The sequence below is a fragment of the Oreochromis niloticus genome, linkage group LG3 (assembly GCF_001858045.2).
Source record: "Oreochromis niloticus isolate F11D_XX linkage group LG3, O_niloticus_UMD_NMBU, whole genome shotgun sequence".
Classification (NCBI taxonomy): domain Eukaryota; kingdom Metazoa; phylum Chordata; class Actinopteri; order Cichliformes; family Cichlidae; genus Oreochromis; species Oreochromis niloticus.
Window position 1 is genome coordinate 56007474 of NC_031967.2, and position 25615 is coordinate 56033088.

The window sequence follows — 25615 nt, forward strand, 5'->3', positions numbered from 1 at the left end:
TCATATAGGTAAAAAAAAAAAAACATGTGGGGGAAGGGGGCGGAGTTTACTGTGTCTATGACAAAAAGAGAAAACAGGTCACATCAGTCAAGAGGACAATGGATGAAGCATCTCTACTACGTCTGCTCTGTAAGTGAAGAATATCTTCCTTTTAAATGTTGAACTTTTACTGTCTGTTCTGTAAATAAGCAATGATGGAGAAGAAGATAAAAACCTGCTTTAACCCGCTGTTTTTAACAACGGGTTAAAGGGGACATTTTACCATTTTAACCAGTGAACTTGACAGAGTTTAGTTAGTTATTATATCAACTTACCTTTAAAGTGGACACATGACTTCATGCTCAGAGTTAAAATGTTTAAAAAAATGTTTTGACTGTGGAGTATTCAGAGAGGACTTGTAAACTATGAAAAGGTCTTTTTTTTTCTACAGCAGTTGAAAAACACATTCCTTAATCCTTTTACATTTATGTGACTGCACAATAATGTGAGTGGACCAGAGATCTATGAATAAAGCTGAGATAAACTTTTCCTTTCACTTTCAAAACAGAGTTATTATTATCTCTTTTTTTCTAAACTTGCTGCATCCAGTTCCACCTTTTAATGATTGTTATACTTTTCAGGGGCTGAAAATGAGCTAAATAAACCACAGTCCTTTATTATTTTAAATACTAACCCAAGTGTCATTTATCTTTAGTTCTGACTTCAATGCTTTGCTGGACAACAAACCTAGGTCAGTGATTTTCTTTTAAATGTTTCAAATATTTGTTTGTTGGCTTCTTATTCTGGCATGTTTAGGCTTGTAGCCCTAACCACAGAAAAAATAATTTAATTCTCATTTAAAAATTTGTGTCTAAGTACTACTTTGCAAAACAATGAAATGTTTAATTGTAACCATCACAGCCCGTCTGACTGTGAGTCCCAGCAGCTCTCAGTTCTTTAAAGGAGACTTTGTGTCTCTGAGCTGTGAGGAGGACGACAGCTCTGCTGGATGGACTCTGAGGAGAAACACAAGCAAACAACAGAGGACTCAGTGTGGAGATGGGTGGGGTAAACCAGCTGGTTCTTCCTGTAAGATCAGTAACACATATCAAATGGACAGTGGAGTTTACTGGTGTGAGTCCAGAGAGGGTCCCATCAGTAACATGGTTAACCTGACAGTCACTGGTAAGCTGAGTGTGTGGAGTTAGTGTTGATGAAGCTGTGTGTAAATGGATGAAATGCTGTAGTTTGTCTCTGTGTTGAGGTGGATCAGTGATCCTGCAGAGTCCTGTCCTCCCTGTGATGGAGGGAGATGACGTCACTCTGCTCTGTAAAACAAAGACCACTCCCTCCAACAACACAGTCATTTTCTTCAAAGATGGCGTCTTCACCGGGAAAGAGCCTACAGGTCACATGACCATCCAGCATGTTTCCAGGTCTGATGAAGGCCTCTACAAGTGTGACATCAGCGGTCATGGAGAGTCTCCATCCAGCTGGATCACTGTCACAGGTGACACACTCACCTGTCTGTGTTTCTGCAGGTTTCAACATTCACAATGTGACGACAACTTAATGACTGTGTTTGCTTTATTTTAGACAAACATATCAACAGATCTCCACCTACATCCACACCTCCACCTGCCTCTTCTGCTGGTTCCTCTCCACTTCTCCCCATATTGCTGACAGCTGGAACAGTCTGTGTTGTGTTAGTAGTGATGTTACTGGTTGTTTTGGTGGAACGACATGTTGAAAGGAAACTCAATGGTGAGACTTCCACTCTTCATGTGTTCCATGAACATCTCATGTTAGTATGTTTTTCAATTTTAACAATATTCAAAGGAAAGATGAAACTTGGTTAAAAGCAGCTCTGTGGAGTTTTCCTTATTATGTAATATCCATCCATTCGCTTGTCCAGTTAGAGCAGCAGGAGGTCTGGAGAGTATCCCAGGTAGGTGGGGTACACCCTGGACATCATCAGTTAACCTAACTCTATTAAGTGCATGTTTTGGAGGAGTACTCACACAGAAACAGAGGGAACATGTAAACTCCAGACAGATAGTAGATTCAAATACAGGGTCTTCTTGCTCCAAGACAACAGTGCTAACCACCATGTCAAATGCTGCCCAAAAGGTACTTTTTATATTTAAACAAATAATAATAATACAAAAGTAATCTCAGGTATCAAACACATAATTTGTTTCTTCTATCATATTAAATATAGGCATTCAGAAGAAATTAGAACAAAGGTTAAAATGTGCCGATATCAAATGTTCTGATTGTTTTCTGGCTCAAGAGGAGGCCCAAAACAGCAATGAGACAAAATAAAGGCCTGTATGAGGAAGTAACAGACTGCAAAGCATTCTGGTTGTTCTTCTGAGTGGCAATAACCATCACAGACCTGTTTTCATGGTTACAGACCACAAGGTTTAAAACTCTCCACTGCAAAGAAGACTATCTTTACTCTTCACCTCACACTAACGCGCAGTTTAAACAGTTCACTGTGCTGAGTGAGTTCTTCCTCCCACATTCTAAAGACATGATAAGTGTTAACTAGTGATTTCAAATTGGATGTAGGTGTGTAGATTGTTAAATTGTGTTTCCTTGTCCTGTGACAGACTGGAAACCTATCTGGTGTGCAGCCTGCCTTTCACACTATCCCAGTGGAGATAAGCTTCAGTCCTCCCGCTGCAGTTGTTAAGAAAATGTATGGATCATTTTAGTGATACATTTTTAAAAGCTTATTCAAAGCCTACAATCATGCCGTAGATCACACAATAGTTGTTCTGTGTTTGTAGAAGTCTGTTAGCGGTGAGTGCTGTTCCTTGTGTGCAAACAGTATTTTCAGAACTAATAGCTCTGTGATCATCCAGTTTCCTGTTTCAGATGAAAACTCATAAGCTGCTCAAATTTTACTGCAGGCCACACATACACACGCAAACAATTAAGGCAAACATTAAATTATTAATCAGTTCTGCACAATTTTATTAGTGACAAATCCTTCAATTGTGGACTTCACTTGAGGAAATGTAATGATTTTTTGAGTTTCTCTGACATCCTGTCGCATTTTTCCTGTGGTTACAAATGGTTTCATGAAAGTAGGTCTGTGGTCAGTTAGTTCAAATATAGCCTTGTTTCAGCTCCATCTTCATGTTTCACAGCAGTACTCTTGTGAAAGTATATACTCAGTATACAATCTCTACTTTAGTTCTGGTATCTCTAAAATTAGAAATATCCTGTCTCAGAGTGATGCTGAAAAACTAGTTCATGCATTCATCACTTCCAGGCTGGACTACTGTAATTCATTATTATCAGGATGTCCTAAAAACTCCCTGAAAAGCCTTCAGCTAATCCTAAATGCTGCAGCAAGAGTCCTGACAGGGACTAGAAAGAGAGAGCATATTTCTCCTGTTTTGGCTTCCCTTCATTGGCTTCCTGTTAAATCCAGAATTGAATTCAAAATCCTGCTCCTCACATACAAGGTCTTAAATAATCAGGCCCCATCTTATCTGAATGACCTTATAGTACCATATCACCCTATTAGAGCACTTCGCTCCCGCACTGCAGGCTGCAGTAAATACTAAGTATTTACTGTTATTTAAGTATTTAATTAAAACATGAAGGAACGTGAGACTAACCTTGAATATTAACAAAGGCTGAGCTGTTTAATATGGCTGATAAAAAGGTACAAAAACAAAAAGGCACATGCACACTGGAGAGGAACTACATAGAAATAAACTGACAAAATTGAATGCTGAACACATAAAACAAAGAACAAAACCGTGAATGTGGAAAATCCTGGCAACAGGGAAACATGAAAAGGAACAACAGACGACCTGACAAAAACTGAATGAGAAAACACAAACTAAATGCACACAGGAGGATAATGAGGGGATGGGGAACAGGTGGGAACACAGCCGGGACAAATCAGACCTAACGAAACAGGGCGAAGCAAAACTAGACTCACTGCACATAGGATAAGGACTTTCACAATAAAACAGGAAGCAGAATGGAAAGCAGACATGACAACACGAAGTGGATAACATAAGACATGCAGCATGAAACACATAAAGGGTGAGGGAAACCTAAATACAGTGGTAGAAAACAAAAGGGGAATCTAATGAACAAATTAACTTAGCTAACCTAAAGAACTTAAACATAAACATCAACATCCAAATAAACGAAAACTTAAAACACTGGGTCAACAGACCCAGGAACGTGACAATGAGAGCTCGTCGTCACAGGGGGCTGTGGTGACAAGGCTACAGGATCTGCCAGCAGCCGGCTGTGCCAGCTGTGCCAGAGCAAACCGAGCCCAGATGCCCAGGGTCTGAGGGCCCCCCACCCCCCGGAAAGGGCCCGACTGAGCCACAGGCACCAGGCCCCACCAAGCAGCCACCAGAAGTGAGGAGGTACATACCTGAACGCCAAGCCCCGGACACCGAGAACTACCGGTGCAACGATGGCTGAGGGGCATCAGCCACCGGCAGGGAGTGTGGTGGGGGGGAAATAACCTCCCAAACCTGGGGAGGTATTCCCAGAGAGATGGAGTCTAAGACCTATTCGGATTGGGGCAAACAGTAGCAGCACCACCAAGCCCCACAGAGCCCGAGGCGGCCCCCTCGTCCCCATCACAGAGGAAAATGCCCCCACCCCGTTATCCAATCATCTCCCAGACTACATAAGACAACAGACACCCAGGTTCAGTTCATTCTCCACCTCTACTATAGCTTTCCCCCACCAGCTGGAGCTCCTGCAAGGATGTGACAACTTCCCCGCCAGTTAAAGAGGACCCCATTTCTGGCGTACAGGACACCAGAGGCCCTGTACGCTGGGCCCGCGTGCACACACCCACCCACAACCCCGACAACACACCAACCAGTAACCAAGCCCCCAAAGACCCAAGCCAGATCCCCAACTCGGAGGCGGCGCACCCCCAGAACCCCATAAGGGGTCATTAACATTTGGGCCATATATACCAACAATACATAGCTTTTTGTTAAGTATAGATAATTTAATGATTAGGAATCTACCCTCTGGATCTATAACTGTGTTAAGTACTGTGAAATTAATATTTTTATGTATTAAAATTGCAACCTCCCTTCATCTAGAAGTATAGGAGGCTGAGAACACATTAGGAAACTCAAGTGTTTTAAGTTCATTTATAGCTGTGACAGGTCTGTGTGTTTCTTGTAATAAAACAAGAGACAAACAGGCCCCATCTTATTTTAATGAATTTGTAGTGCCATATCACCCTATTAGAGCACTTCGCTCTCGCACTGCAGGGACAGAGAATTTAAAAGTAGAATGGGAGGGAGAGCCTTCAGTTTTCAGGCCCCTCTTCTATGGATCCAGCTTCCAGTTTGGATTCTAATCTTAAAAGATTAGGCTTAAAACTTTGCTTTTTGCTAAAGCACATAGTTAGGGCTGGATCAGGTGACCCTGAATCCTTGAATCTAGGACAGGGTGGTTTAAAAGAACCCCACATACCAGGTTTAGTTGTTTCTCTCCCTTCTATTCTTTCATGCCATTTTTACTTCTTTTTCTCTATCCTGATGTTTGGCTGTGTTTACTATTCATAGTCTGACCTTTTAAGAAAATACTTAATAAATAATAACCATAATAGCAAGATTTTATGATTTAAATAGCACATAAAGTTAAGAAACATAAACAAGACATTTATTAGTTGTAATGATTTTTACCTGCAGCAGTATGACATCAGTTTTGCATCTAGCGCCATTTCAGTCCTGCACAAAAAGGTGGAGCATAATTAATCTGAATGAGTTTTATGTCATCAATAATGTAACAGCAGCAGTATCTATAGGACTGCACTGCCTGCACTGATGCTCGCTTTATGTGTTTTCGTGTGCAGAGAGTGATGCAGCTGCAGTCGACTCAGCAGTGAGAACAGAAGATGTCACTTATGGAGAAATCGACATCAAAGAGAAGCAAGAAGAGGCAAAAATGTACAGCTGCTGTTCTTTGTCTCCACCATGGTTCAAGATGACTTTTAATAGGGGTGTGTGAGCAGACTTCTATATTTTATTGAGATTGAGATTTTTTTTATATCTTATGGTTAAACTGTGTTAAAAAAAGAAAAAAGAAAAACAACTGTATCTGCAGATGTTATGTGATCTGAAACTTTTCATATATTATCCATCTAACCATCCATTTTTATTCCATTTGTGCAATTCAGGGTCATGTGGGTGGCCCGAGGCCTAAAACAGAGAGACAGAAAACCATTCGCACTCACATTCACACCCTCCTTTTACAATCATCATTTAACCCTCTAACTGTATGTCTTTGGATTGGGGGAGGAAGCCAGACTACCTGAAGGGAACTCCAAAATATGGCAGTGGGCTCTGGCTATACACAATACACAAAACCCCCACCCCACCAAATAACAGTTAAATGTTTATAGGAACTTATATTTCACAGCAGTTTCTCTAACTTTTGAAGGAGTCAGCTAAATGGAGCTGGAGTGGTCAACTTTTCTTGGGCCTTCCCCTCATCCTAGTCTTTAGTCTTGCAATAAATGCAATAATGTGAGCTCACTTGCTGGAACGTGTTAGGAGCCTGTCTGCAGCATTTTGGGTTGCTTGGAGGTGTAAAAGCCAGTAAACAGTTCAGTAATCTTTGAACGATGACACAAATGCATGCACAAGTTTCTCTAGTTCAGAGGAGGAGACTACAATTCTCGGTTAAGAAATATTCCTTAAATGAAGAAAACTGTTTAATCAGTTTATGCTACCATAATAAATGCTCACTTACAGGAGTCATGTACATGCACAACTGTCCTTCACTGTCTTTCACTGTGAAATAAAATGATTATCATGATCAAATGAAACTCTTCTTTCTACACACTTAAAGGTTTTTCTTTGTTTATCACACACAGGCCATTGCTTATCCCACCTTTATGCACAATATGATGGATTTACTTATACTGGTAAAAGTGTTTCAGAGAACACTGATGACAGATGCCTCAGAGCCACATCTGTGTATGTTAAAGTAATGGATGGTAGCTGGTATGGCTTTAACTATAAGCACATGTGTGAGGCCTGGGCAGTGGACTCAGAGATGAAACTTGGTTTCGTTGCCTTTGATTTTTTTTTCTGTACCCATTACTCTTTCTCCTCCATGGATTTTTCTTGTAGCAAATGTAGCCATGCCAAAAATGACCGTGGGTCTGGCATGTGGACACATAAAGGTGTTTGTGGGTGGGAGTTTACTTGTATGCTGTGTGTTTAAACACACACACACACATCAGCAATGTCCCTCTGATGATCAAGAGGGACATTGCTGCCATCTACTGACACTAAATGGCACCAACAAGCTCTCCAACACCGAAAGATAATCTGAAAGCAGGGGCGATTTTAGCCCATTTTGGGGGCTGCTTCAGCACCCCCAAAATGAATCAAAGCACCCCCAAAGATTTCTTACTTTTTTTGGACAATATTTGCTGACTGTGTGACACACTGCTAAAAATATAAAAACCATACAGTACTTGGTTGAGACATAACATTTTAATAACAAAAGTATAGATAACACTCCCCCCCCCCCCCCCCCCAAAATGGTTTGTTCCAGCTCGGCTCTCCCCTACTCTGGCTCTAGAGCCGTTGCTGCCAAAGCGGCAGCAGACGCAGCTGAGCAGAGGTGTAAGTGCCTGGCTTAAAACAGGACATATTAGCTGCATTTAACCTTCAGTTACTCTTTATATAGTTAGGTAGGAGTCAGACCATGTTTCTTTTTAGCTGAAAAACATTACACCAGGTAACCTGCAGTGGTGAAAACATGTTTTCCGACGATGTTTGCTACCCTACAATCCGTCCTGCTCTGTAGTAAAATCAGCGACATTTGACCGTCCTGTTGCTGTGTGTGTGTGTTTGTGTACAGAGAGACAGCCAGGTTCATAATGGATATAAGGAAGTTTTTTCAAAAAAAGGAGCCTCATTCAAGTAAAAGTGTAAAATCAAATGATCCGTCAATCAAAAATAATGTTGGATCAGTGTTTCAATATTTATCTTCTATCTTATTTTTATCTTCTTTTTCAATTATATATTTATTTTGTTTATTGATTTCATTGTATGCTTAATGTATGGTTTTTAACTGCTATCTCTGTTTTATTATTGGAAAGCACTTTGGTCAACTTTGTTGTTTTTAAAAGTGCTATATAAATAAAGTTGGATTGGATTGGATTGGATTTATATCTTTTATTAGATGTTCATGTGGTTTGGTTATTTGCCTTTTGGTTGAAAGTAGACTGAGAGAGGACTTTTTGTTAGTGATCTTAATAGTATTTTTTCATATTAATGTAATTTTTCATCTAATTGAATACAATCTATTTGTGTGTGATTGTCAGTCCAAAGAGGGAGAGAGGAAAGTGGGGAACGTGAGGAGAAAGTACAAGGTCAGGAAGAACCAGGTAAGAAAACAGACAGGGAACAGTGACGGGCAAAACAGAAACTATTAAACTGACAAAGAGAAAAAACCTGATTTTACTCACACAATCTCGAAGTTGTTTTCTCCCTATATAAAAGCTGCTATACAGAATCTGCAAAACAAACTGGGTTGAAACATTTTTGACCCTCTTTACCAACATTCCAACATAACATTATCATTGATTGGGGAGATTAAAATTAAGGCAAGGCAAGGCAAGTTTATTTATATAGCACAATTCAACAACAAGGTGATTCAAAGTGCTTTACAGAGACATTAAAAACAAAAACAAATAAAAAGCATGATTTAAATTTGATTAAAACAAGCAAACAAACAAACAAACAAACAAAACAGTGTATAAAATCAAATATCAAAACAGTAGATAAAATCAGAACAGTAGATAAAATCAGTAGTTAAAAAGTAGGTTTTGAAATTTAAACTTAAGTGTGGATTTGGTGCTTTATTCAAATGCAGTTGAGAACAGGTGAGTCTTCAACCTGGATTTAAATAAACTGAGTGTTTCAGCTGATCTGAGGCTTTCTGGGAGTTTGTTCCAGATATAAGGAGCATAAAAGCTAAATGCAGCTTCTCCGTGTCTGGTTCTGACTCTGGGGACTGATAACAGACCGGATCCAGATGACCTGAGGGATCTGGAAGGTTCATACTGGGTCAGGAGGTCACTGATGTATTTCGGTCCTAAACCATTCAGAGCTTTATAGACCAGCATCAGAACTTTAAAGTCTATCCTCTGACGGACAGGCAGCCAGTGTAAAGACCTCAGAGCTGGACTGATGTGGTCCACTTTTTTGGTCTTAGTGAGGACTCGAGCAGCAGAGTTCTGAATGAGCTGTAGTTGTCTGACTGATTTTTTAGGTAGACCTGTAAAGATGCTGTTACAGTAATCAAGCCTACTAAAGATGAATGCATGGACTAGTTTTTCCAGGTCCTGTTGAGACATCAGATCTTTTATCCTTGAAATATTCTTGAGGTGATAGTAAGCTGATTTTGTTATTGTCTTAATGTGTTTTTCTAAGTTTAGGTCTGCATCCATCACTACACCCAAATTTCTCGCCTGGTTTGTGGTTTTTAGGTGTATAGATTGAAGTTCTCTGGTGACCTGTAATCGTTTTTCTTTTGCACCAAAGACTATTACCTCAGTTTTATTTTTGTTTAGCTGGAGAAAATTGTGGCACAACCAGTCATTAATTTCCTCAATGCATTTACCAAGAGCCTGTACAGGGCCTCCGTCTCCTGGTGACAATGTGATATATATTTGTGTGTCATCTGCGTAGCTATGATAGTTTATTTTGTTGTTCTTTATAATCTGTGCCAGTGGGAGCATGTATATGTTAAACAGAAGGGGTCCCAAGATGGAACCTTGGGGAACTCCGCATGTGATACTTGTCTGCTCAGATGTGAAGTTAGCTATTGATACAAAGTATTTCCTGTTTTCTAAGTATGTTTTGAACCAGTTTAGTACAGTTCCTGAAAGACCTGCCCAGTTCTCCAGTCGTTTGAGTAATATGTTGTGGTCAACTGTATCAAATGCTGCACTGAGATCCAGTAAAACTAAGACTGACATTGTTCCACTGTCTGTATTCAGACATGTGTCATTAAACACTTTGGTCAGAGCGGTTTCAGTGCTGTGGTTCTGTCTAAAACCTGACTGGAAGGCATCATAGCAGTTATTCTGTTTTAAGAAGTAATTGAGCTGTTGAGAAACTGCTTTTTCAATAATCTTACTTAAAAATGGGAGATTTGAGATCGGCCTGTAGTTATTCATTTGTGTCTTGTCAAGATTGTCCTTTTTCAGTATAGGTTTAATTACAGCAGTTTTTAGTGGTTCTGGAAACACACCTGATATTAAAGAAAAGTTGACGATCTGTAACAGGTCTGACTCCAAAGTCTTTGTGACCTTTTTGAAAAAACTTGTTGGCAGGACATCTAAACAGCAAGAAGAGGAGTTCAGTTGACCTAACATGTCCTCCAGGTCTTTGCTGTTAATAGGGTGAAACTGTTTGATGGTGTTTAAACAGTTTTTCAGTGGACACAGTACATTTCCTGGATCTGCTGTTGATGTATTAATTGCTTGTCTAATCTTCTGGATTTTTTCTGTGAAGAATTTGGCAAAGTCATTGCAGGCCATGGTCGAATGAAGTTCAGCTGCCACTGACACAGGAGGGTTTGTTAGCCTGTCAACTGTAGAAAATAAGACCCGAGCGTTATGACTGTTTTTGGTGATGATGTCAGAGAAGTAGGACCTCCTTGCACTCCTCAGTTGTAAGTTATAATTGTGAAGTTTCTCTGTATAGATGTCATAATGAACCTGGAGGTTTGTTTTTCTCCATCTGCGCTCAGCTTTCCTACACTCTCTTTTTTCATTTTTCACCAGTGTGGAGTTTCTCCATGGAGACTTTTTCCTTCCAGAGATGACCTTCACCTTAATGGGAGCAATAGTGTCCATTACATTTAACATTTTAGCATTGAAGCTATTGACGAGCTCATTGACTGAACCTCTGGACATGTCAGGTCTTAATGGGAAGACCTGGTTAAAGATCTCACTACTGTGTTCAGTTATACACCGTTTTGTGATCACTGCTGTTGATATATTTGTGTGGGCTGAGATTTTACTTTCAAAGAAAACACAGTAATGATCAGACAGGCCCACATCAGACACAGTAACGTTTGAAATGCTCAGGCCCTTGGAGATCAGTAGGTCAAGAGTGTGTCCTCTATTATGTGTGGCCTCTGTTACATGCTGAGTCAGCCCAAAGTTGCCCAGAGTGTTACTCAGGTCTTTAGTCCCTTTGTCCTGAGGGTTGTCCACATGGATGTTAAAATCCCCAACAATAATTACACAGTCGAAATCAACACAGAACACAGACAGCAGTTCACTGAGGTCATTAAAAAAGTCTGTGCAGTATTTGGGAGGCCTGTAAACATTAAGAAACACAACTTTGGATGGGGCCTTCAGCTGTAAAGCCACATATTCAAAAGACTGAAAACTTCCAGGAGATAGCTGCTTACATTGAAATGATTCATTAAATAAGACAGCAACCCCTCCTCTCCTGCTCACCCTGGCCTCACTGATAAAACTGTAGTTAGGAGGGGTCGACTCGATGAGAACAGCTCCACTGTTACTTTGGTCCAACCAAGTTTCAATTACAAACATAAAATCAAGGCTGTGCTCGGTGATTAAATCATTAATTAAAAATGTTTTCCCAGCTAAAGATCTAACGTTTAATAAAGCCAACTTAAGTGTTTTAGAGGTATTATTTGCCCCCTCGTGTTTGGGAGCAGTCTGTGGCACACAAGGTATGTTTACTATATTTAAAGATCTTTTAGAGTGCAGCTCTCTGTGTTTTGACCAGGCCACATGTCTCCTTCTGTCACCTAAAAGTACAGAAATTTTAAAACCTTCTAATAAACAGGGTCCCAGCTTCTCCTGGGAAAAGTCACCACTGCCATAATCCTCGCAGCCTGGACCCTCAACACATCACACATCAGACTGCGGAGACAGAGCATGAAGGTGGTAAGGAGGAACTAAGGGGAGCGAGGCTGGGCAATGTAACTTCGATTGCTCTGTTGAGGGCGGGGCCCGATGGCGAACCTTTGGCTGCTCTGGTGGGGGTTTATGGGGGACAAAAAGGGATTGGGCCGGGGGGTAGATCTCAGCCCAGCATTGACCCGCTCCATCATCTCCTCAGTGAATTTCAGGTGTGGGGAGGAGGGAGAAAGGGAGGGGGAGGAGGGTGATGGCCTGTCAGGGGTTTGGGGGACTGGGGAAGGTCGTGGTCCCTGGTCCTGGTCGTTGGTGTTGTTGAGAGAGTTGGAGGCGAGTAGGGACCCCTCTTCTTGCCTCAGACATCTCTCCTTTCTGAGGCTCTTCCCGGGTGGGGGCAGATGGAGCTCCTCCTCAAGGTTTCTGCTGGGCTTTGTCTGTTCTCGGAGTACTGTTTGTTCCTCTTTATGAGATAACTCCTCGTTTATCTCAGCTTTGGCACCAAGCACAGATGGATGACGTATGGAATAAAACAAGTTGGAGGTGAACAGTTTCACCCCAGACTTGTTAAAATTAAATCCATTTGCTTTAAACAGATGCCTGCGTTCCCAAAAAATATTAAAGTTGTTGATAAAATGCACTGAGTGGTCAGTACATGCTGATATGAGCCATTTATTCAGTGCAAACAACCTGCTGAATCTCTCGTCTCCTCCTCTGACAGGCGGTACAGGTCCACTGATGAATACAGCTGCATTCAGAGAGTTTACAGTGTTTAATAATCCAGTAAAGTCCCGTTTCAGAACCTCCGACTGTTGTTTGGACACATCGTTTGACCCTGTATGCAGAACAATGTTTGTCACGGTTGGATATTCATCTGCAATTTGAAGAATTCTCTCCTTTAGGTTGTTGACCATATCCTTAGGAAAGCAGAGGACTTTAGTGTTCTTACCGCACATCCTTTGTACATCCTTTACGGCAGAGTCACCTACAATCAGAGTTTCAGGCCTAGCCTTTAGCTTTCCCTGTGGCCTTTTACTTTTCAACAGATTTTCAGACCTTACTTCGCTACTTTTAGATGGATGGTTGTCCGATATAGATCCAGGGTCCTTTGATAGTGGAGCAAATCTGTTCTGCAGTTTCACATTCAGTTGTTTTGGAGGTTTGTTGTTAACCTTCCTATTCACGGTTGTCCAGTCCTGTTTCCTCCCGTATACAGGGGTAGAAGAGCTTCTCTGTCTCGTAGGAAGTGAAGGCCAGTCGGTTTCAGAGATTTCAGCTCGCTGTGCTCTGCCTGTGATACGTCCTCCCCCTTCAAGGAGACATGATTTATGTCTTGGTTTTGCACCAAGACAGTCCAAGGGGGGATTATCGCTTGAGGATTTATAATAATGCAAAGAGTCTACTTTCTTGGTCATGTTATCTGTGCTCCTTAGCTGTGTATTAGCTTGCTCATCGCCATTGCATTTAAAGAGCAAAGAGAGGAAGCGTCCACACTCACAAAAGGGGGAGGATATATTTAATGATACATATTTATGTGGTTCAGCCACAACTCTACTAAAACCTCAGCCAGTAATAGGTCGGCCAACTTTTAGACTGTCCAGTTGTCTGTATGACTGCCGCAGTACAGTATCAGAAAGTGCCAAACAGCTCTGGTGGAGTGAGGAGCTGTAAAGAGAAGCAGAGTGCTCTGTTTATATTCTAAAAGTGTTTTAAGCTTGTTTCAAAGATTCTATACTGCAGCTTTAAATGTTTTCCAAAAGCACACATACACTTATCAGTGTTTCTCAAACTTTTTACAGTGTGTACCACCTGATAAAAATGTCAAGCTCTCCCAAGTACCACTATGAAAGCATGAAACTCATAAATCTTACAACACAAAAGTAGTATTATTAAATTAGTAAAATTAGTATCTGCAGTAAAGATTTTTATTTGTAATAATTTATTCTGTTTTGGGAGTGTTTTTTATGTATCTGTATTATATTATACATACACATTAAAAGTGAATCTCTGTCCAAAACATGCACTCAGTTTACTTTTTACTCAGTATGAGCATCATTCATTATTCTCCCACAGTAATTAAGGTGAGGATATGTATTTTTTTTTATTCCAATCCATTCTTCTTTTGCAGCATTTAAATAACCTTTATCAGATTTGATGGTTTTGTTACAGACTTTTCAAAAAAAGTGTTTTGCCTTTCTTTCTCAGATGTGGGGATTAAATTGTGTTAAAATGTACAAAACAGTGATGTCATGTTTTGAGACGAGGACCCAGGCACAGAGAGACTTGTTGAATTTAAGAATCTTATGATTTAATAAAGAAATTTGCAGACTTGCACAGAGATGGTAAAATTATGATGACTGATAATGGAGATGAAGACAACAGACGATGAGGACAGGGAGGAACAGGGGTTTAAATGCACCAAGGAGACAGTCAGAGGGAACTCGGGACAACTGGAGACATTTAAGGATGCAGGGACTGACAGAGACAGGGAAGAAGTCTCAGTGTGACGTGTAAAGTTTATCTTGCCTGGTTGGGCAGCTCTCTGGGTGCTCAGCACCCCCAAAGCTCTGATCCTAGAATCGCCCCTGTCTGAAAGCATCTGGTACTTTCAGACCACATAGCACAAACTTACTTTTTATATAGTTGGGTTATTATACTGGGCCAAGGAATCTAAATACACATTGGGGGTCTCAGAGGGGCTACAAAAACCATCACCTCAGTCTTTTTGTCATTGAATTTTAAAAAATTAAGAGACATCCAAACCTTAATGTCATCAAGACACTGAAGTAAAGGCTGTGTGTTTTTTCTTTAGAGGGAAATAGATCTAACAGTCATCAGCACAGAAGTGAAATGCAATGCAGTGTTTTCTCAGTATAGAACCAAGAGGGAGCAGATACAAAGAAAAGAGGAGGGGGCCGAGAACTGAGCCCTGTGGGGCACCACAGAAGAGACGAGCGGAGGACGACACATGGTCACAGAGACTAGCACAAAAAAGTTTGCCTGGCAAAGTAGGACCTGAACCACTGCGGTTGTAGAAAAGTCAGTGTAAGCATCAACTACATTACCCAGCAGCCTCTGTGCAGTCATGGGATTCATGGGACCCCTGAGTGAGATAGCCTGACTTGTTCTTGGGCTGATGAGAGAGGAGAGCTGCTGGGAAGAAAAACGAATAGCCCGCCCCGTAGTTGTTGTGAATGCTGTGTGAGTTAGCATTCCATGTTTAAGATGCTCTAGCCTATTACTTGTGCGTATTGGTTTTAGCTACCTTTGGCATATGTGCTAGTTAATGATAGCTATGGTGGCTCAGTTATTTGATAGTTTCTAGCCTTGTTCCAGCTTTATTTGTTCCCTTTACCAATTCACATAACTTTGTGTGCTGTAATATTATTGTATTACGTAGTGGTTAACTAGAGGGCTGACTGCTTACTAACTGCCTCAATATGAATATTTGTCCCTTGTATTGGAGGGCCATCTTGTGGTTCAGTTTAGGTAGTGCTTTAATAAATGTGAACGCTGTTACGAAGCGCTATCCAACTGATGCACAGCCGTAGCATAGTTGTTGTAGAGAAATTCATGGTTAGCTCTCTTACCCTTTAATCTGTATTCATGTTGTAATGCTTTTCCTGTTCTTGATCGCAGAAACCACTCCACATCACCCCTCTACATCCTCCTACATTATGCCATATCTCCTTGTACCATCAATCTGAGTGCAAATAAATTCCACCTGTTACAATCTACTCCCTGGATGTCAGCTTCTCCTTCTGACCGAGGATAACTATTACAGCACAACCCAGCATTAAACTGATGTGCGCCCTTCTGTACACCAGTGCTGTGCCCCTAATGCCCACCCAGTGCTCAAAACAAGTGAGTGAAATGGCATGATCCACTGTATCAAACACATCTGTCAAATCTAAAAACACAAGAACAACACAGTCCTCAGAGTCAGTAGCTAAAAATATGTCATTAAAAACTTTTAAAAGGGCTGATTCAGTCCTATGAAATGGTTTAAAACCAGACTGGAACCTCTAAAACATTTTGTTTTTCCAGAAATGTCATTAATTGGCTGTGAACCATCTTTTCAAGAATTTTGGAAAGAAAAGGTAGTTTGGAGATAGGCCTGCAATTTGCAAGAATTGTTGGATCAAGAGCAGTTTTTTAAACCATGGGTTTGACTACAGCATGTTTAAAAGCTTTAGGAACTACACCTGACATGAAACTGTGGTTTACCAGCTCAAGAACTGTCACGGTCCTGGGTGTTTTCCAGTGTTTTATGTTTAAGTTCTGTTTCCTGATCATTGTTTTTTTATGGGTTTCATGGGACAGACCAGCGACCTGTCCAGGGTGTACCCCGTCTCTCACCCTATGACAGCTAGGATAGGCTCCAGCGCCACCGCGACCCTGAAAAGGATAAGCAGAAGTGAATGGATGGATGAGCGCAATAGGCAGGATGCTACAGGCATAGCCCTAAAGAATGTAGCATCATAGGCAGTGTAGTCCGTGCTGCAGGGAGAATAGACTGCCATACCCTTTATGTGTCTGTGAGTGAGGGAGGGAGAAAAAGGTGAGTGGAAAAGTACGAGTTGTCATTGAGCAAAAACGGGAGCTGGAAGCATGTAAATATAATAATAACCACTGCAGCCAAGAAGAGTGCCTGACGAGCCCATTTGTAAGTAAGCTATTAAGACTCAACTGTACACTGTGTTCGTGTTTTCCTCCAAAAAAATAAGTTCCGTTGGAGCCTTTCAACGCCTCTCTCTGTCTCTCACTAGCAAAGTTGACCCAGACAACAAAGTAAAGCTAGTTTTCGGCTACGAGCCCGACACGAACCCGACGTATTAGCCAGAGGTCCCTTTGCTACGGTTCGGAGCTGCAGACCTGTTTTATATACGCGTGGAATAGCAACAGATCCGTAAGCGTAAACCTGCTTGGGAGCAGGCTTACTTTATGTAAACAGGATTAGATCGCGGCCACTCAGGTATGTCCGCTTCATTTATACGAAAGCAACAGCGATATTTCTCCACTGTTTTTCCATAAATAAATATTATCAATGTAACTAAAGATAATGCAGTATTTGATTCTTTTATTGATTTCATACAGATACATACAGGTCATTTCCTAAAAAAAAAAAAAGGGAAATGTACTATTAATCATTCTATTTCATGTATTTGATTATTTCAGATGTAATTCATATTTTAGAGTAGTAATAGTAAAACACTTCGTGTAATCAAGATGAGAGACCACGGCTATAAAAGCGAAGGTGGATTTGGGAAGTCTGTCGCAGCCATGTCCTGTCCGTTTGTACGCGAGCAAGGAAGGTGCAAGATTGATAAGGAGAGTTTACAGAATTTAGCGTATATTGCGGGATAGACAGGATCCTTTAGCTCAGCGCGACGGTGTGCTCATAGAGAGATATCGATTTTCCCGTGAGGGTATTATTTACTTATCTCTCTCTCTCTCTCTCTCTCTCTCTCTCTCTCTCTCTAAAAGGAATATAAGTGATAAATATTACCATTCTGTGGAATATTCTTATATTTCACTTTTACTAGTGGGTCCTGTTGTGGCTCTAATGTGAAAGAGGATATAATGTAATATAATATAATAAATTACTTACGAGTTTGATTTGTCAGCAACTTTCTGCCAGCCCTCTCTCCTTGCTTTTGCAGCCTTTGCAGTGTTCCCCTGCGTTTTAATTAAACTCTGAAACTCCTGAAATCCCTCAATCAAGAGTTCTTGCTCTGCTGCCGAAAAATACTGAGCGCGTGCCTTCGACATCTTCGCCGACCAATCACAGGGTTGCCGATCAATGTTTCTACTATCGATGCGTAGCCCCTTTTAAGCCACCCAGTGATCTCAGATTACTTCATCCAGCTATACTAATCGTCAACAACAGGTGTGTTCGGAGAACCGGATTAGCGAGCTCAAAGTTGGCGCGATGATTTGATCTTGGATGTGTCATTTGATCTTGGATGTAGTAAGCGAGGTACGAAGAACGGACCCCTGTTTAGCGAACAAAAATAATATTATGCCGAATATTTTCTTTTACACGAACATCAAATATTTTCCTTATAATATTCTATATTACCTGACATTAAATAATATACATCTGTTAATTAATTAATGTTAATGCAGGCCTGCAAACTGAACCTTTTAAATATACTGATACTTTTTGTCCCCCAGTTTCACACTGATGAGCCACTCTGTGGTATCTTTTACTCTCACATTTATATTCATATCAGTCTGAAACCACAGCCCATGGCTATTATAGCAGTGCTTCACCTGCAACTCACAACAGCTCATTTCTGTCCCCACATAAGGCTGAGACACTCAGAGGTAGGCACGCGAACATATATAAAGAAATGAACACTCAAATTAACATGCTATTAAAGCGCACATCAGCATTAGAAGTACAGATATTTCCATTCTTGGTCCCAAGTCAGCATCAGAATGATGCTGAAAGGTGATTTAAGTGAAGGTGAATGTGGCATTGTTGTTGATGCTGGTCTGAGTAATTCAGAAAAAAAATGGGATTTTCCCACAAAACCATCTATACAGTTTACAGAGAATTGTCTGAAAAGTGTTGATGAGAGAGGTCAAAGGGCAGACTGCTTCAAGGTAATAGTAAGGGAACATAGATAGCCACTCATTACAGCCAAGGTATTCAGAAGAGCGTGGTATGCACAGCACAAAGGACATAATAACAGCTAAGAACAGGAAACTGAGGTCACAATTCACACAGGCTTGCCAACATCAGAGAACAGAAGATTGTAAAAACATAGTCTGGTCTAATGCTTCAGCATTTAGATGGTGGGGTCAAAACTGGTGTAAAACAACATGAAGCAGACTGCAAACATGATTATGGGCAGAGAACAGTTTCTAAAAAAGAGGCCCATCTGTGTTGAGTAACGGAAGTTATATATCTGGGAAAAACTGTCACTTGGTCACCACAGTTCTCAGTTCGTGCAGTGCTTCAAATTCAAAACGAGTCGATGTTTTTCAAATACCAAAACATTCTAAACATCTGAGATTCTGTTTTTGTGCCATTTTCTATTAAACAACATTTTTGAATTTCTGGTTTAATCTATCTTTTGCACACATCTTACATATAGGCAAAAAAGCATATGGGGAAGAGGGCGGGGTTTACTGTGTGACAAAAAGAGGAAACAGGCCACATCAGTCAAGAGGACAATGGATGACGCGTCTCTACTACATCTGCTCTGTAAGTGAAGAATATATTTCTTTTAAATGTTGAACTTTTACTGTCTTTTCTGTTAGAGCAAGAAACCAGGCTGAATGGACCGAACAGCAGGTTAAAGGGGAAATTTTACTCTGTGAACCAGTGAACTTGACAGAGTTTAGTTAGTTATTATATCAGCTTTACTTTAAAGTGGACACATGACTTCATGCTCAGAGTAACAATGTTTCCCATTTCTAATTATAATCAGACTAACTATTAATAAAAAGCATGTCTTTGGACTGTAGAGTATTCAGAGAGGACGTGCAAACTATGACAAGGTCTTTTTTTCTACAGGACCTGAAAAACACATTCTTTAATCCTTTTACATTTATGTGACTGCACAATAATGTAAGCGGACCAGAGATCTATGAATAAAGCTAAACTTTCCTTTCAAAACAGAGTTATTATCATCTCTGCCTCGTTTTTTTCTAAACTTGCTGCATCCAGTTCTAGCTTTTAAAAATGAGCTAAAATAAACCACAGTCCTTTAAATACCAATCTAAGTGTCATTTATCTTTAGTTCTGACTTCAATGCTTTACTGGACAACAAACCAAGGTCAGGGATTTTCTTTTAAATATTTCAAATATTTGTTTGTTGGCTTATGCTAACATGTTTAGCGTGGCAGCCCTAACCACGGAAAAGATTGTTTAGTTCTTATTTAAATAAAAAAATATTACTTTGCAAAACAATGAAATATTTAATTGTAACCATCACAGCTCGTCTGACTGTGAGTCCCAGCAGCTCTCAGTTCTTTGAAGGAGACTTTGTGTCTCTGAGCTGTGAGGAGGACGACAGCTCTGCTGGATGGACTCTGAGGAGAAACACAAGGAGAGACACCAGAGCTGAGTGTGAGGAGTGGGGAAAATTAACTGATTCTTCCTGTAACATCACTGGCTTCCACAAACTGGACAGAGGTGTTTACTGGTGTGAGTCCAGAGAGGGTCCCATCAGTAACATGGTTAACCTGACAGTCACTGGTAAGCTGAGTGTGTGGAGTTAGTGTTGATGAAGCTGTGTGTAAATGGATGAAATGCTGTAGTTTGTCTCTGTGTTGAGGTGGATCAGTGATCCTGCAGAGTCCTGTCCTCCCTGTGATGGAGGGAGATGACGTCACTCTGCTCTGTAAAACAAAGACCACTCCCTCCAACCTCCCAGCCATTTTCTTCAAAGATGGCGTCTTCACTGGGAAAGACTCCGCAGGTCACATGACCATCCAGCATGTTTCCAGGTCTGATGAAGGCCTCTACAAGTGTGACATCAGCGGTCATGGAGAGTCTCCATCCAGCTGGATCACTGTCACAGGTGACACACTCACCTGTCTGTGTTTCTGCAGCTTTCAACATTCACAATGTGACGACAACTTAATGACTGTGTTTGCTTTATTTTAGAGAAACACACCACCACACCTCCACCTGCCTCTTCTGCTGGTTCCTCTCCACTTGTCCCCGTGTTGCTGACAGCTGGAACAGTCTGTGTTGTGTTAGTAGTGATGTTACTGGTTGTTTTGGTGGAACGACATGTTGACAGGAAACTTAAAGGTGAGACTTACACTCTTTATGTGCTGCATTAACACCTCACGTTAGTATGTTTTTCAATTTTAACAATATTCAAAGGAAAGATCAAACTTCATTAAAAGCAGCTCTGTGGAGTTTTCCTTATTATTAATTATCCATATCCTACTCAATATAGCCATTCAGATGAAATTAGAACAAGGTTCCTGGGTTTTAATGTACTGATATCAAATGTTCTGATTGTTTTTTGGCGGAGGAAGAGATAAAGGTCTGTATGAGGAAGTAACAGACTGCAAAGCATTCTGGTTGTTCTTCTGAGCAGCAATAACCATCACAGAGCTGTTTTCATGGTTACAGACCACAAGGTTTAAAACACTGCAAAGAAGACTATCTTTACTCTTCACCTCACACTAACGTGCAGCTTAAACAGTAAACTGTTTAAGCTGCACGTTCTTTATGGGGGCAGTTCTTCCTCCCACAGTCTAAAGACATGATAGGTGTTAACTAGTGATTTTAAATTGGATGTAGTGTAAGATTGTTAAATTGTCTTTCTTAGTCCTGTGACGAACTGGAAACCTGTCTGGTGTGCAGCCCACCTTTCACACTATCACAGTGGGGATAAGCTCCAGTCCTCCTGCTCCAGTTGTTAAGAAAATGTATGGATCATTTTAGTGATACATATTTTTGAAAGCTTAGTCAAAGCCTACAATGATACTGTAGATCACACGGTAGTTGTTCTGTGTTTGTAGAAGTCTGTTAATGGAGAGTTCTGTTCCTTGTGTGCAAACGGTATTTTCAGAACTAATAGCTCTGTGATCACCTTGGTCTGTGGTCAGTTCAAATCTAGCGTTCAGCTCCATCTTCATCTTTCACAGCAGTACTCTTGTGAAAGTATATACTCGGTATACAATCTCTACTTTAGTTCTGGTATATCTAAAATTATATCCTGTCTCAGAGTAATGCTGAAAAACTATTTCATGCCTTTATTACTTGCAGGCTGGATTACTGTAATTCATTATCAGGAAGTCCTAAAAACTTCCTGAAAAGTCTTCAGCTAATTCAAAATGCTGCAGCAAGAGTCCTGACAGGGACTAGAAAGAGAGAGCAGATTTCTCCTGTTTTGGCTTCCCTTCATTGGCTTCCTGTTAAATCCAGAATTGAATTCAAAATCCTGCTCCTCACATACAAGGTCTTAAATAATCAGGCCCCATCTTATCTTAATGACCTTGTAGTACCATGTCACCCTATTAGAGCACTTCGCTCTCACACTGCAGGCTGCAGTGTGCAGCAAATTGTAAGTATTTACTGTTATCATTTAAGACACGAAGGAACGTGAGACTAACCTTGAATATTAACAAAAGGTGAGCTGTTTAATATGGCTGATAAAAAGGTACAAAAACAAAAAGGCACAAGCACACTGGGGAGAAACTAAATAGAACTAAACTGGCAAAATTGAATGCTGAACACAAAAAACAAAGAACAAAACCCGGCCGGGACAAATCAGACCTAACGAGACAGGGCGAAGCAAAACTAGACACAGTGCACATAGAATAAGGACTTTCACAATAAAACAGGAAGCAGAATGGAAAGCAGACATGACAACAGGAACTGGATAACATAAGACATGCAGCATGAAACACATAAAGGGTGAGGGAAACCTAAATACAGTGGTAGAAAACTAAAGGGGAATCTAATAAACAAATGAACTTAGCTAACCTAAAGAACTTAAACATAAACATCAACATCCAGATAAACTAAAACTTAAAACGCTGGGTCAACAGACCCAGGAACATCGTCGTCACAGGGGGCTGTGGTGACAAGGCCACAGGATCTGCCGGCAACCGGCTACGCCAGCTGTGTCAGAGCAAACCGAGCCCAGATGCCCAGGGTCTGAGGGCCCCCCATCCCCCGGAAAGGGCCCGACTGAGCCACGGGAACCAGGCCCCGCCAAGCAGCCACCAGAAGTGAGCAGGTACATACCTGAACGCCCAGCCCCGGACACCGAGACCCACCAATGCACCGATGGCTGAGGGGCATCAACCGCCGGCAGGGAGTGTGGTGGGGGGAAATAACCTCCCAAACCTGGGGAGGTATTCCCAGAGAGGTGGAGTCTAAGACCCATACGGACCAGGGCAAACAGTAGCAGCACCACCAAGCTCCACAGAGCCCGAGGGCCCCCCCTCGACCCCACCACAGAGGAAACTACACCCACCCCATTATCCAATCATCTCCCAGACTACATAAGACAACAGACACCCAGGTTGAGTTCATTCTCCACCTCTGCTATAGCTTTCCCCCACCTGCTGGAGCGCTCCAGGACTCCTGGAGAGCTGAGACCTCCTGCAAGGATGTGACAACTTCCCCGCCAGTTGAAGAGGACCCCATTTCTGCCGATGCACCAGAGACCCTGTACGCCAGGGCTGGCCCCGCGTGCACACACCCACCTACAACCCCGACAACACACCAACCAGTAACCAAACCCCCAAAGACCCAAGCCAGATCCCCAGCTCGGAGGCGGAGCACCCCCATAACCCCATAAGGGGTCATTAACATTTGGGCCATATATACTTACAATACATAGCTTTTTGTTAAGTATAGATAATTTAATGATTAGGAATCTACCCTCTGGATCTATAACTGTGTTAAGTACTGTAAAATTAATATTTTTATGTATTAAAATTGCTACCTCCCTTCATCTAGAAGTATAGGAGGCTGAGAACACATTAGGAAAATGTGTGTTTTAAGTTTATTTAGCTGTGACAGGTCTGTGTGTTTCTTGTAATAAAACAAGAGACACACAGGCCCCATCTCATTATAATGACCTTGTAGTACCATATCACCCTATTAGAGCACTTCGCTCTCGCACTGCAGGCTTACTTGTTGTTCCTAGAGTATTTGAAAGTAGAATGTGAGGGAGAGCCTTCAGTTTTCAGGCCCCTCTTCTATGGAACCGGCTTCCAGTTTGGATTCTAATCTTAAAAGATTAGGCTTAAAACTTTGCTTTTTGATAAAGCATATAGGTAGGGCTGGATCAGGTGACCCTGAATCCTTGAATCTAGGACAGGGTGGTTTAAAAGAACCCCACATACCAGGTTTAGTTGTTTCTCTCCCTTCTATTCTTTAATGCCACTGATTTTTTACTTCTTTTTCTCTATCCTGATGTTTGGCTGTGTTTATTATTCATAGTCTGATAAATAATAACCATAATAACAAGATTTTATTATTTAAATAGCACATTAAGTTAAGAAACATAAACAAGATATTTATTAGTTGTAATGATTTTTATCTGCAGTAGTATACTGATGTTTGCTGCTGGATGTGATCAGTTTTCCATCATGTCCCATTTCAGTCCTGCACAAAAAGGTGGAGCATGATTAATCTGAATGATTTTTATGTCATCATTAATGTAACAGCAGCAGTATCTATAGGACTGTACTGCCTGCACTGATGCTCGCTTTATGTGTTTTCGTGTGCAGAGAGTGATGCAGCTGCAGTCGACTCAGCAGTGAGAACAGAAGATGTCACTTATGGAGAAATCATCATCAAAGAGAAGCAAGAAGAGGCAACTATAAAATGTACAGCTGCTGTCCTTTGTCTCCATCATGGTTCAAGATGACTTTTTTTTTAAATAGGGGTGTGTGAGCAGACTTAGTAAGTAAGTAAACAAGTAAAATTTATTTATATAGCACTTTTTAAGACAAAAAGCTGTTACAAAGTGCTTCACATGGGAATGAAGGCATGTCAAACAAACAAACAATATAGCAATATAAAGGAAGTATAAAAGCATATCAAACAAAGCAATAGTACAGTATAAATATAAAATAAAACAACATATTACACACTAACATTACCCAAATGCCTGTCTAAACAGATGTGTTTTAAGCTGTTTTTTAAAAGAAGCCACAGTGTCGATGGTGCGTAGCGGGGAGGGTAAACCGTTCCACAGTACTGGAGCCAGGGTTTGAAAAGCGTGATCCCCCTTCGTTTTCAAACGAGTCCGTGGAATAGATAGAAGACCACTATCAGTGGATCTAAGAGTCCGTTTTGGAGAATAGGGTTGGAGAAGCTCCGAGATATAGGTGGGGGCCTCACCTTGCAGAGACATAAACGTAAAGGTGAGGATTTTAAACTTATATCTATACCCAGCCGGAAGCCAGTGCAAGGATTTTAGTATAGGAGTGATATGGGAAAATTTATTGCTGTGGGTTAAAAGCCTTGCTGCAGCATTTTGAACCACTTGGAGCCGCTTGGACTTCTCTGTGCTCTACAGCTAATTTAAATGAGAATGAGATTTTTTTATATCTTGTGGTCAAACTGTGTTAAAAAAGAAAAAAAAAAACCCAGACTGTATCTGCAGATGTGATCTGACATTTTTCATATATTATCCATCTAACCATCCATTTTCTTTCATTTGTGCAATTCAGGGTCATGTGGGTGGGTTGGAGGCCTAAAACAGAGAGACAGAAAACCGTTCGCACTCACATTCACACCCTCCTTTTACAATCATCATTTAACCCACTAACTGTGTGTCTTTGGATTGGGGGAGGAAGCCAGACTACCTGGAGGGAACTCAAAAATATGGCAGTGGGCTCTGGCTATACACAATACACAAAACCCCCACCCCACCAAATAACAGTTAAATAGGCGTTCATTTTTCACAGCAGTTTCTCTAACTTTTGAAGGAGTCAGCTAAATGGAGCTGGAGTGGTAAACTTTTCTGGAGCCTTCCCCTCATCCTAGTCTTCAGTCTTGCAATAAATGCAATAATGTGAGCTCACTTGCTGGAACGTGTTAGGAGTCTATCTGCAGCAGTTTGGGTTGCTTGGAGGTGTAAAAGCCAGTAAACAGTTCAGTAATCTTTGAACGATGACACAAATGCACTCACAAGTTTCTCTAGTTCAGAGGAGGAGACTACAATTCTCGGTTTAGAAATATTCCATAAATGAAGAAAACGG

The 25615-nt window shown here is 41.0% G+C and overlaps 2 protein-coding genes across 2 annotated transcripts; both read left to right on the forward strand.

Annotated features, from left to right (window-relative positions):
* Positions 1–25615, forward strand: LOC109201185 (Fc receptor-like protein 5). The gene is made up of 7 exons (XM_025903513.1): positions 1–129; positions 695–730; positions 19866–20126; positions 20206–20451; positions 20538–20687; positions 24137–24235; positions 25085–25615. The coding sequence occupies exons 1-7, from the start codon at positions 99–101 to the stop codon at positions 25180–25182; spliced, it is 921 nt and encodes a 306-aa protein (XP_025759298.1). The 5' UTR covers positions 1–98; the 3' UTR covers positions 25183–25615.
* On the forward strand, positions 741–6785 carry LOC112841719 (low affinity immunoglobulin gamma Fc region receptor II-like). The gene is made up of 4 exons (XM_025903543.1): positions 741–1164; positions 1244–1489; positions 1576–1743; positions 5849–6785. Exons 1-4 carry the CDS (start codon positions 873–875, stop codon positions 6001–6003), a joined length of 861 nt encoding a protein of 286 aa, XP_025759328.1. The 5' UTR covers positions 741–872; the 3' UTR covers positions 6004–6785.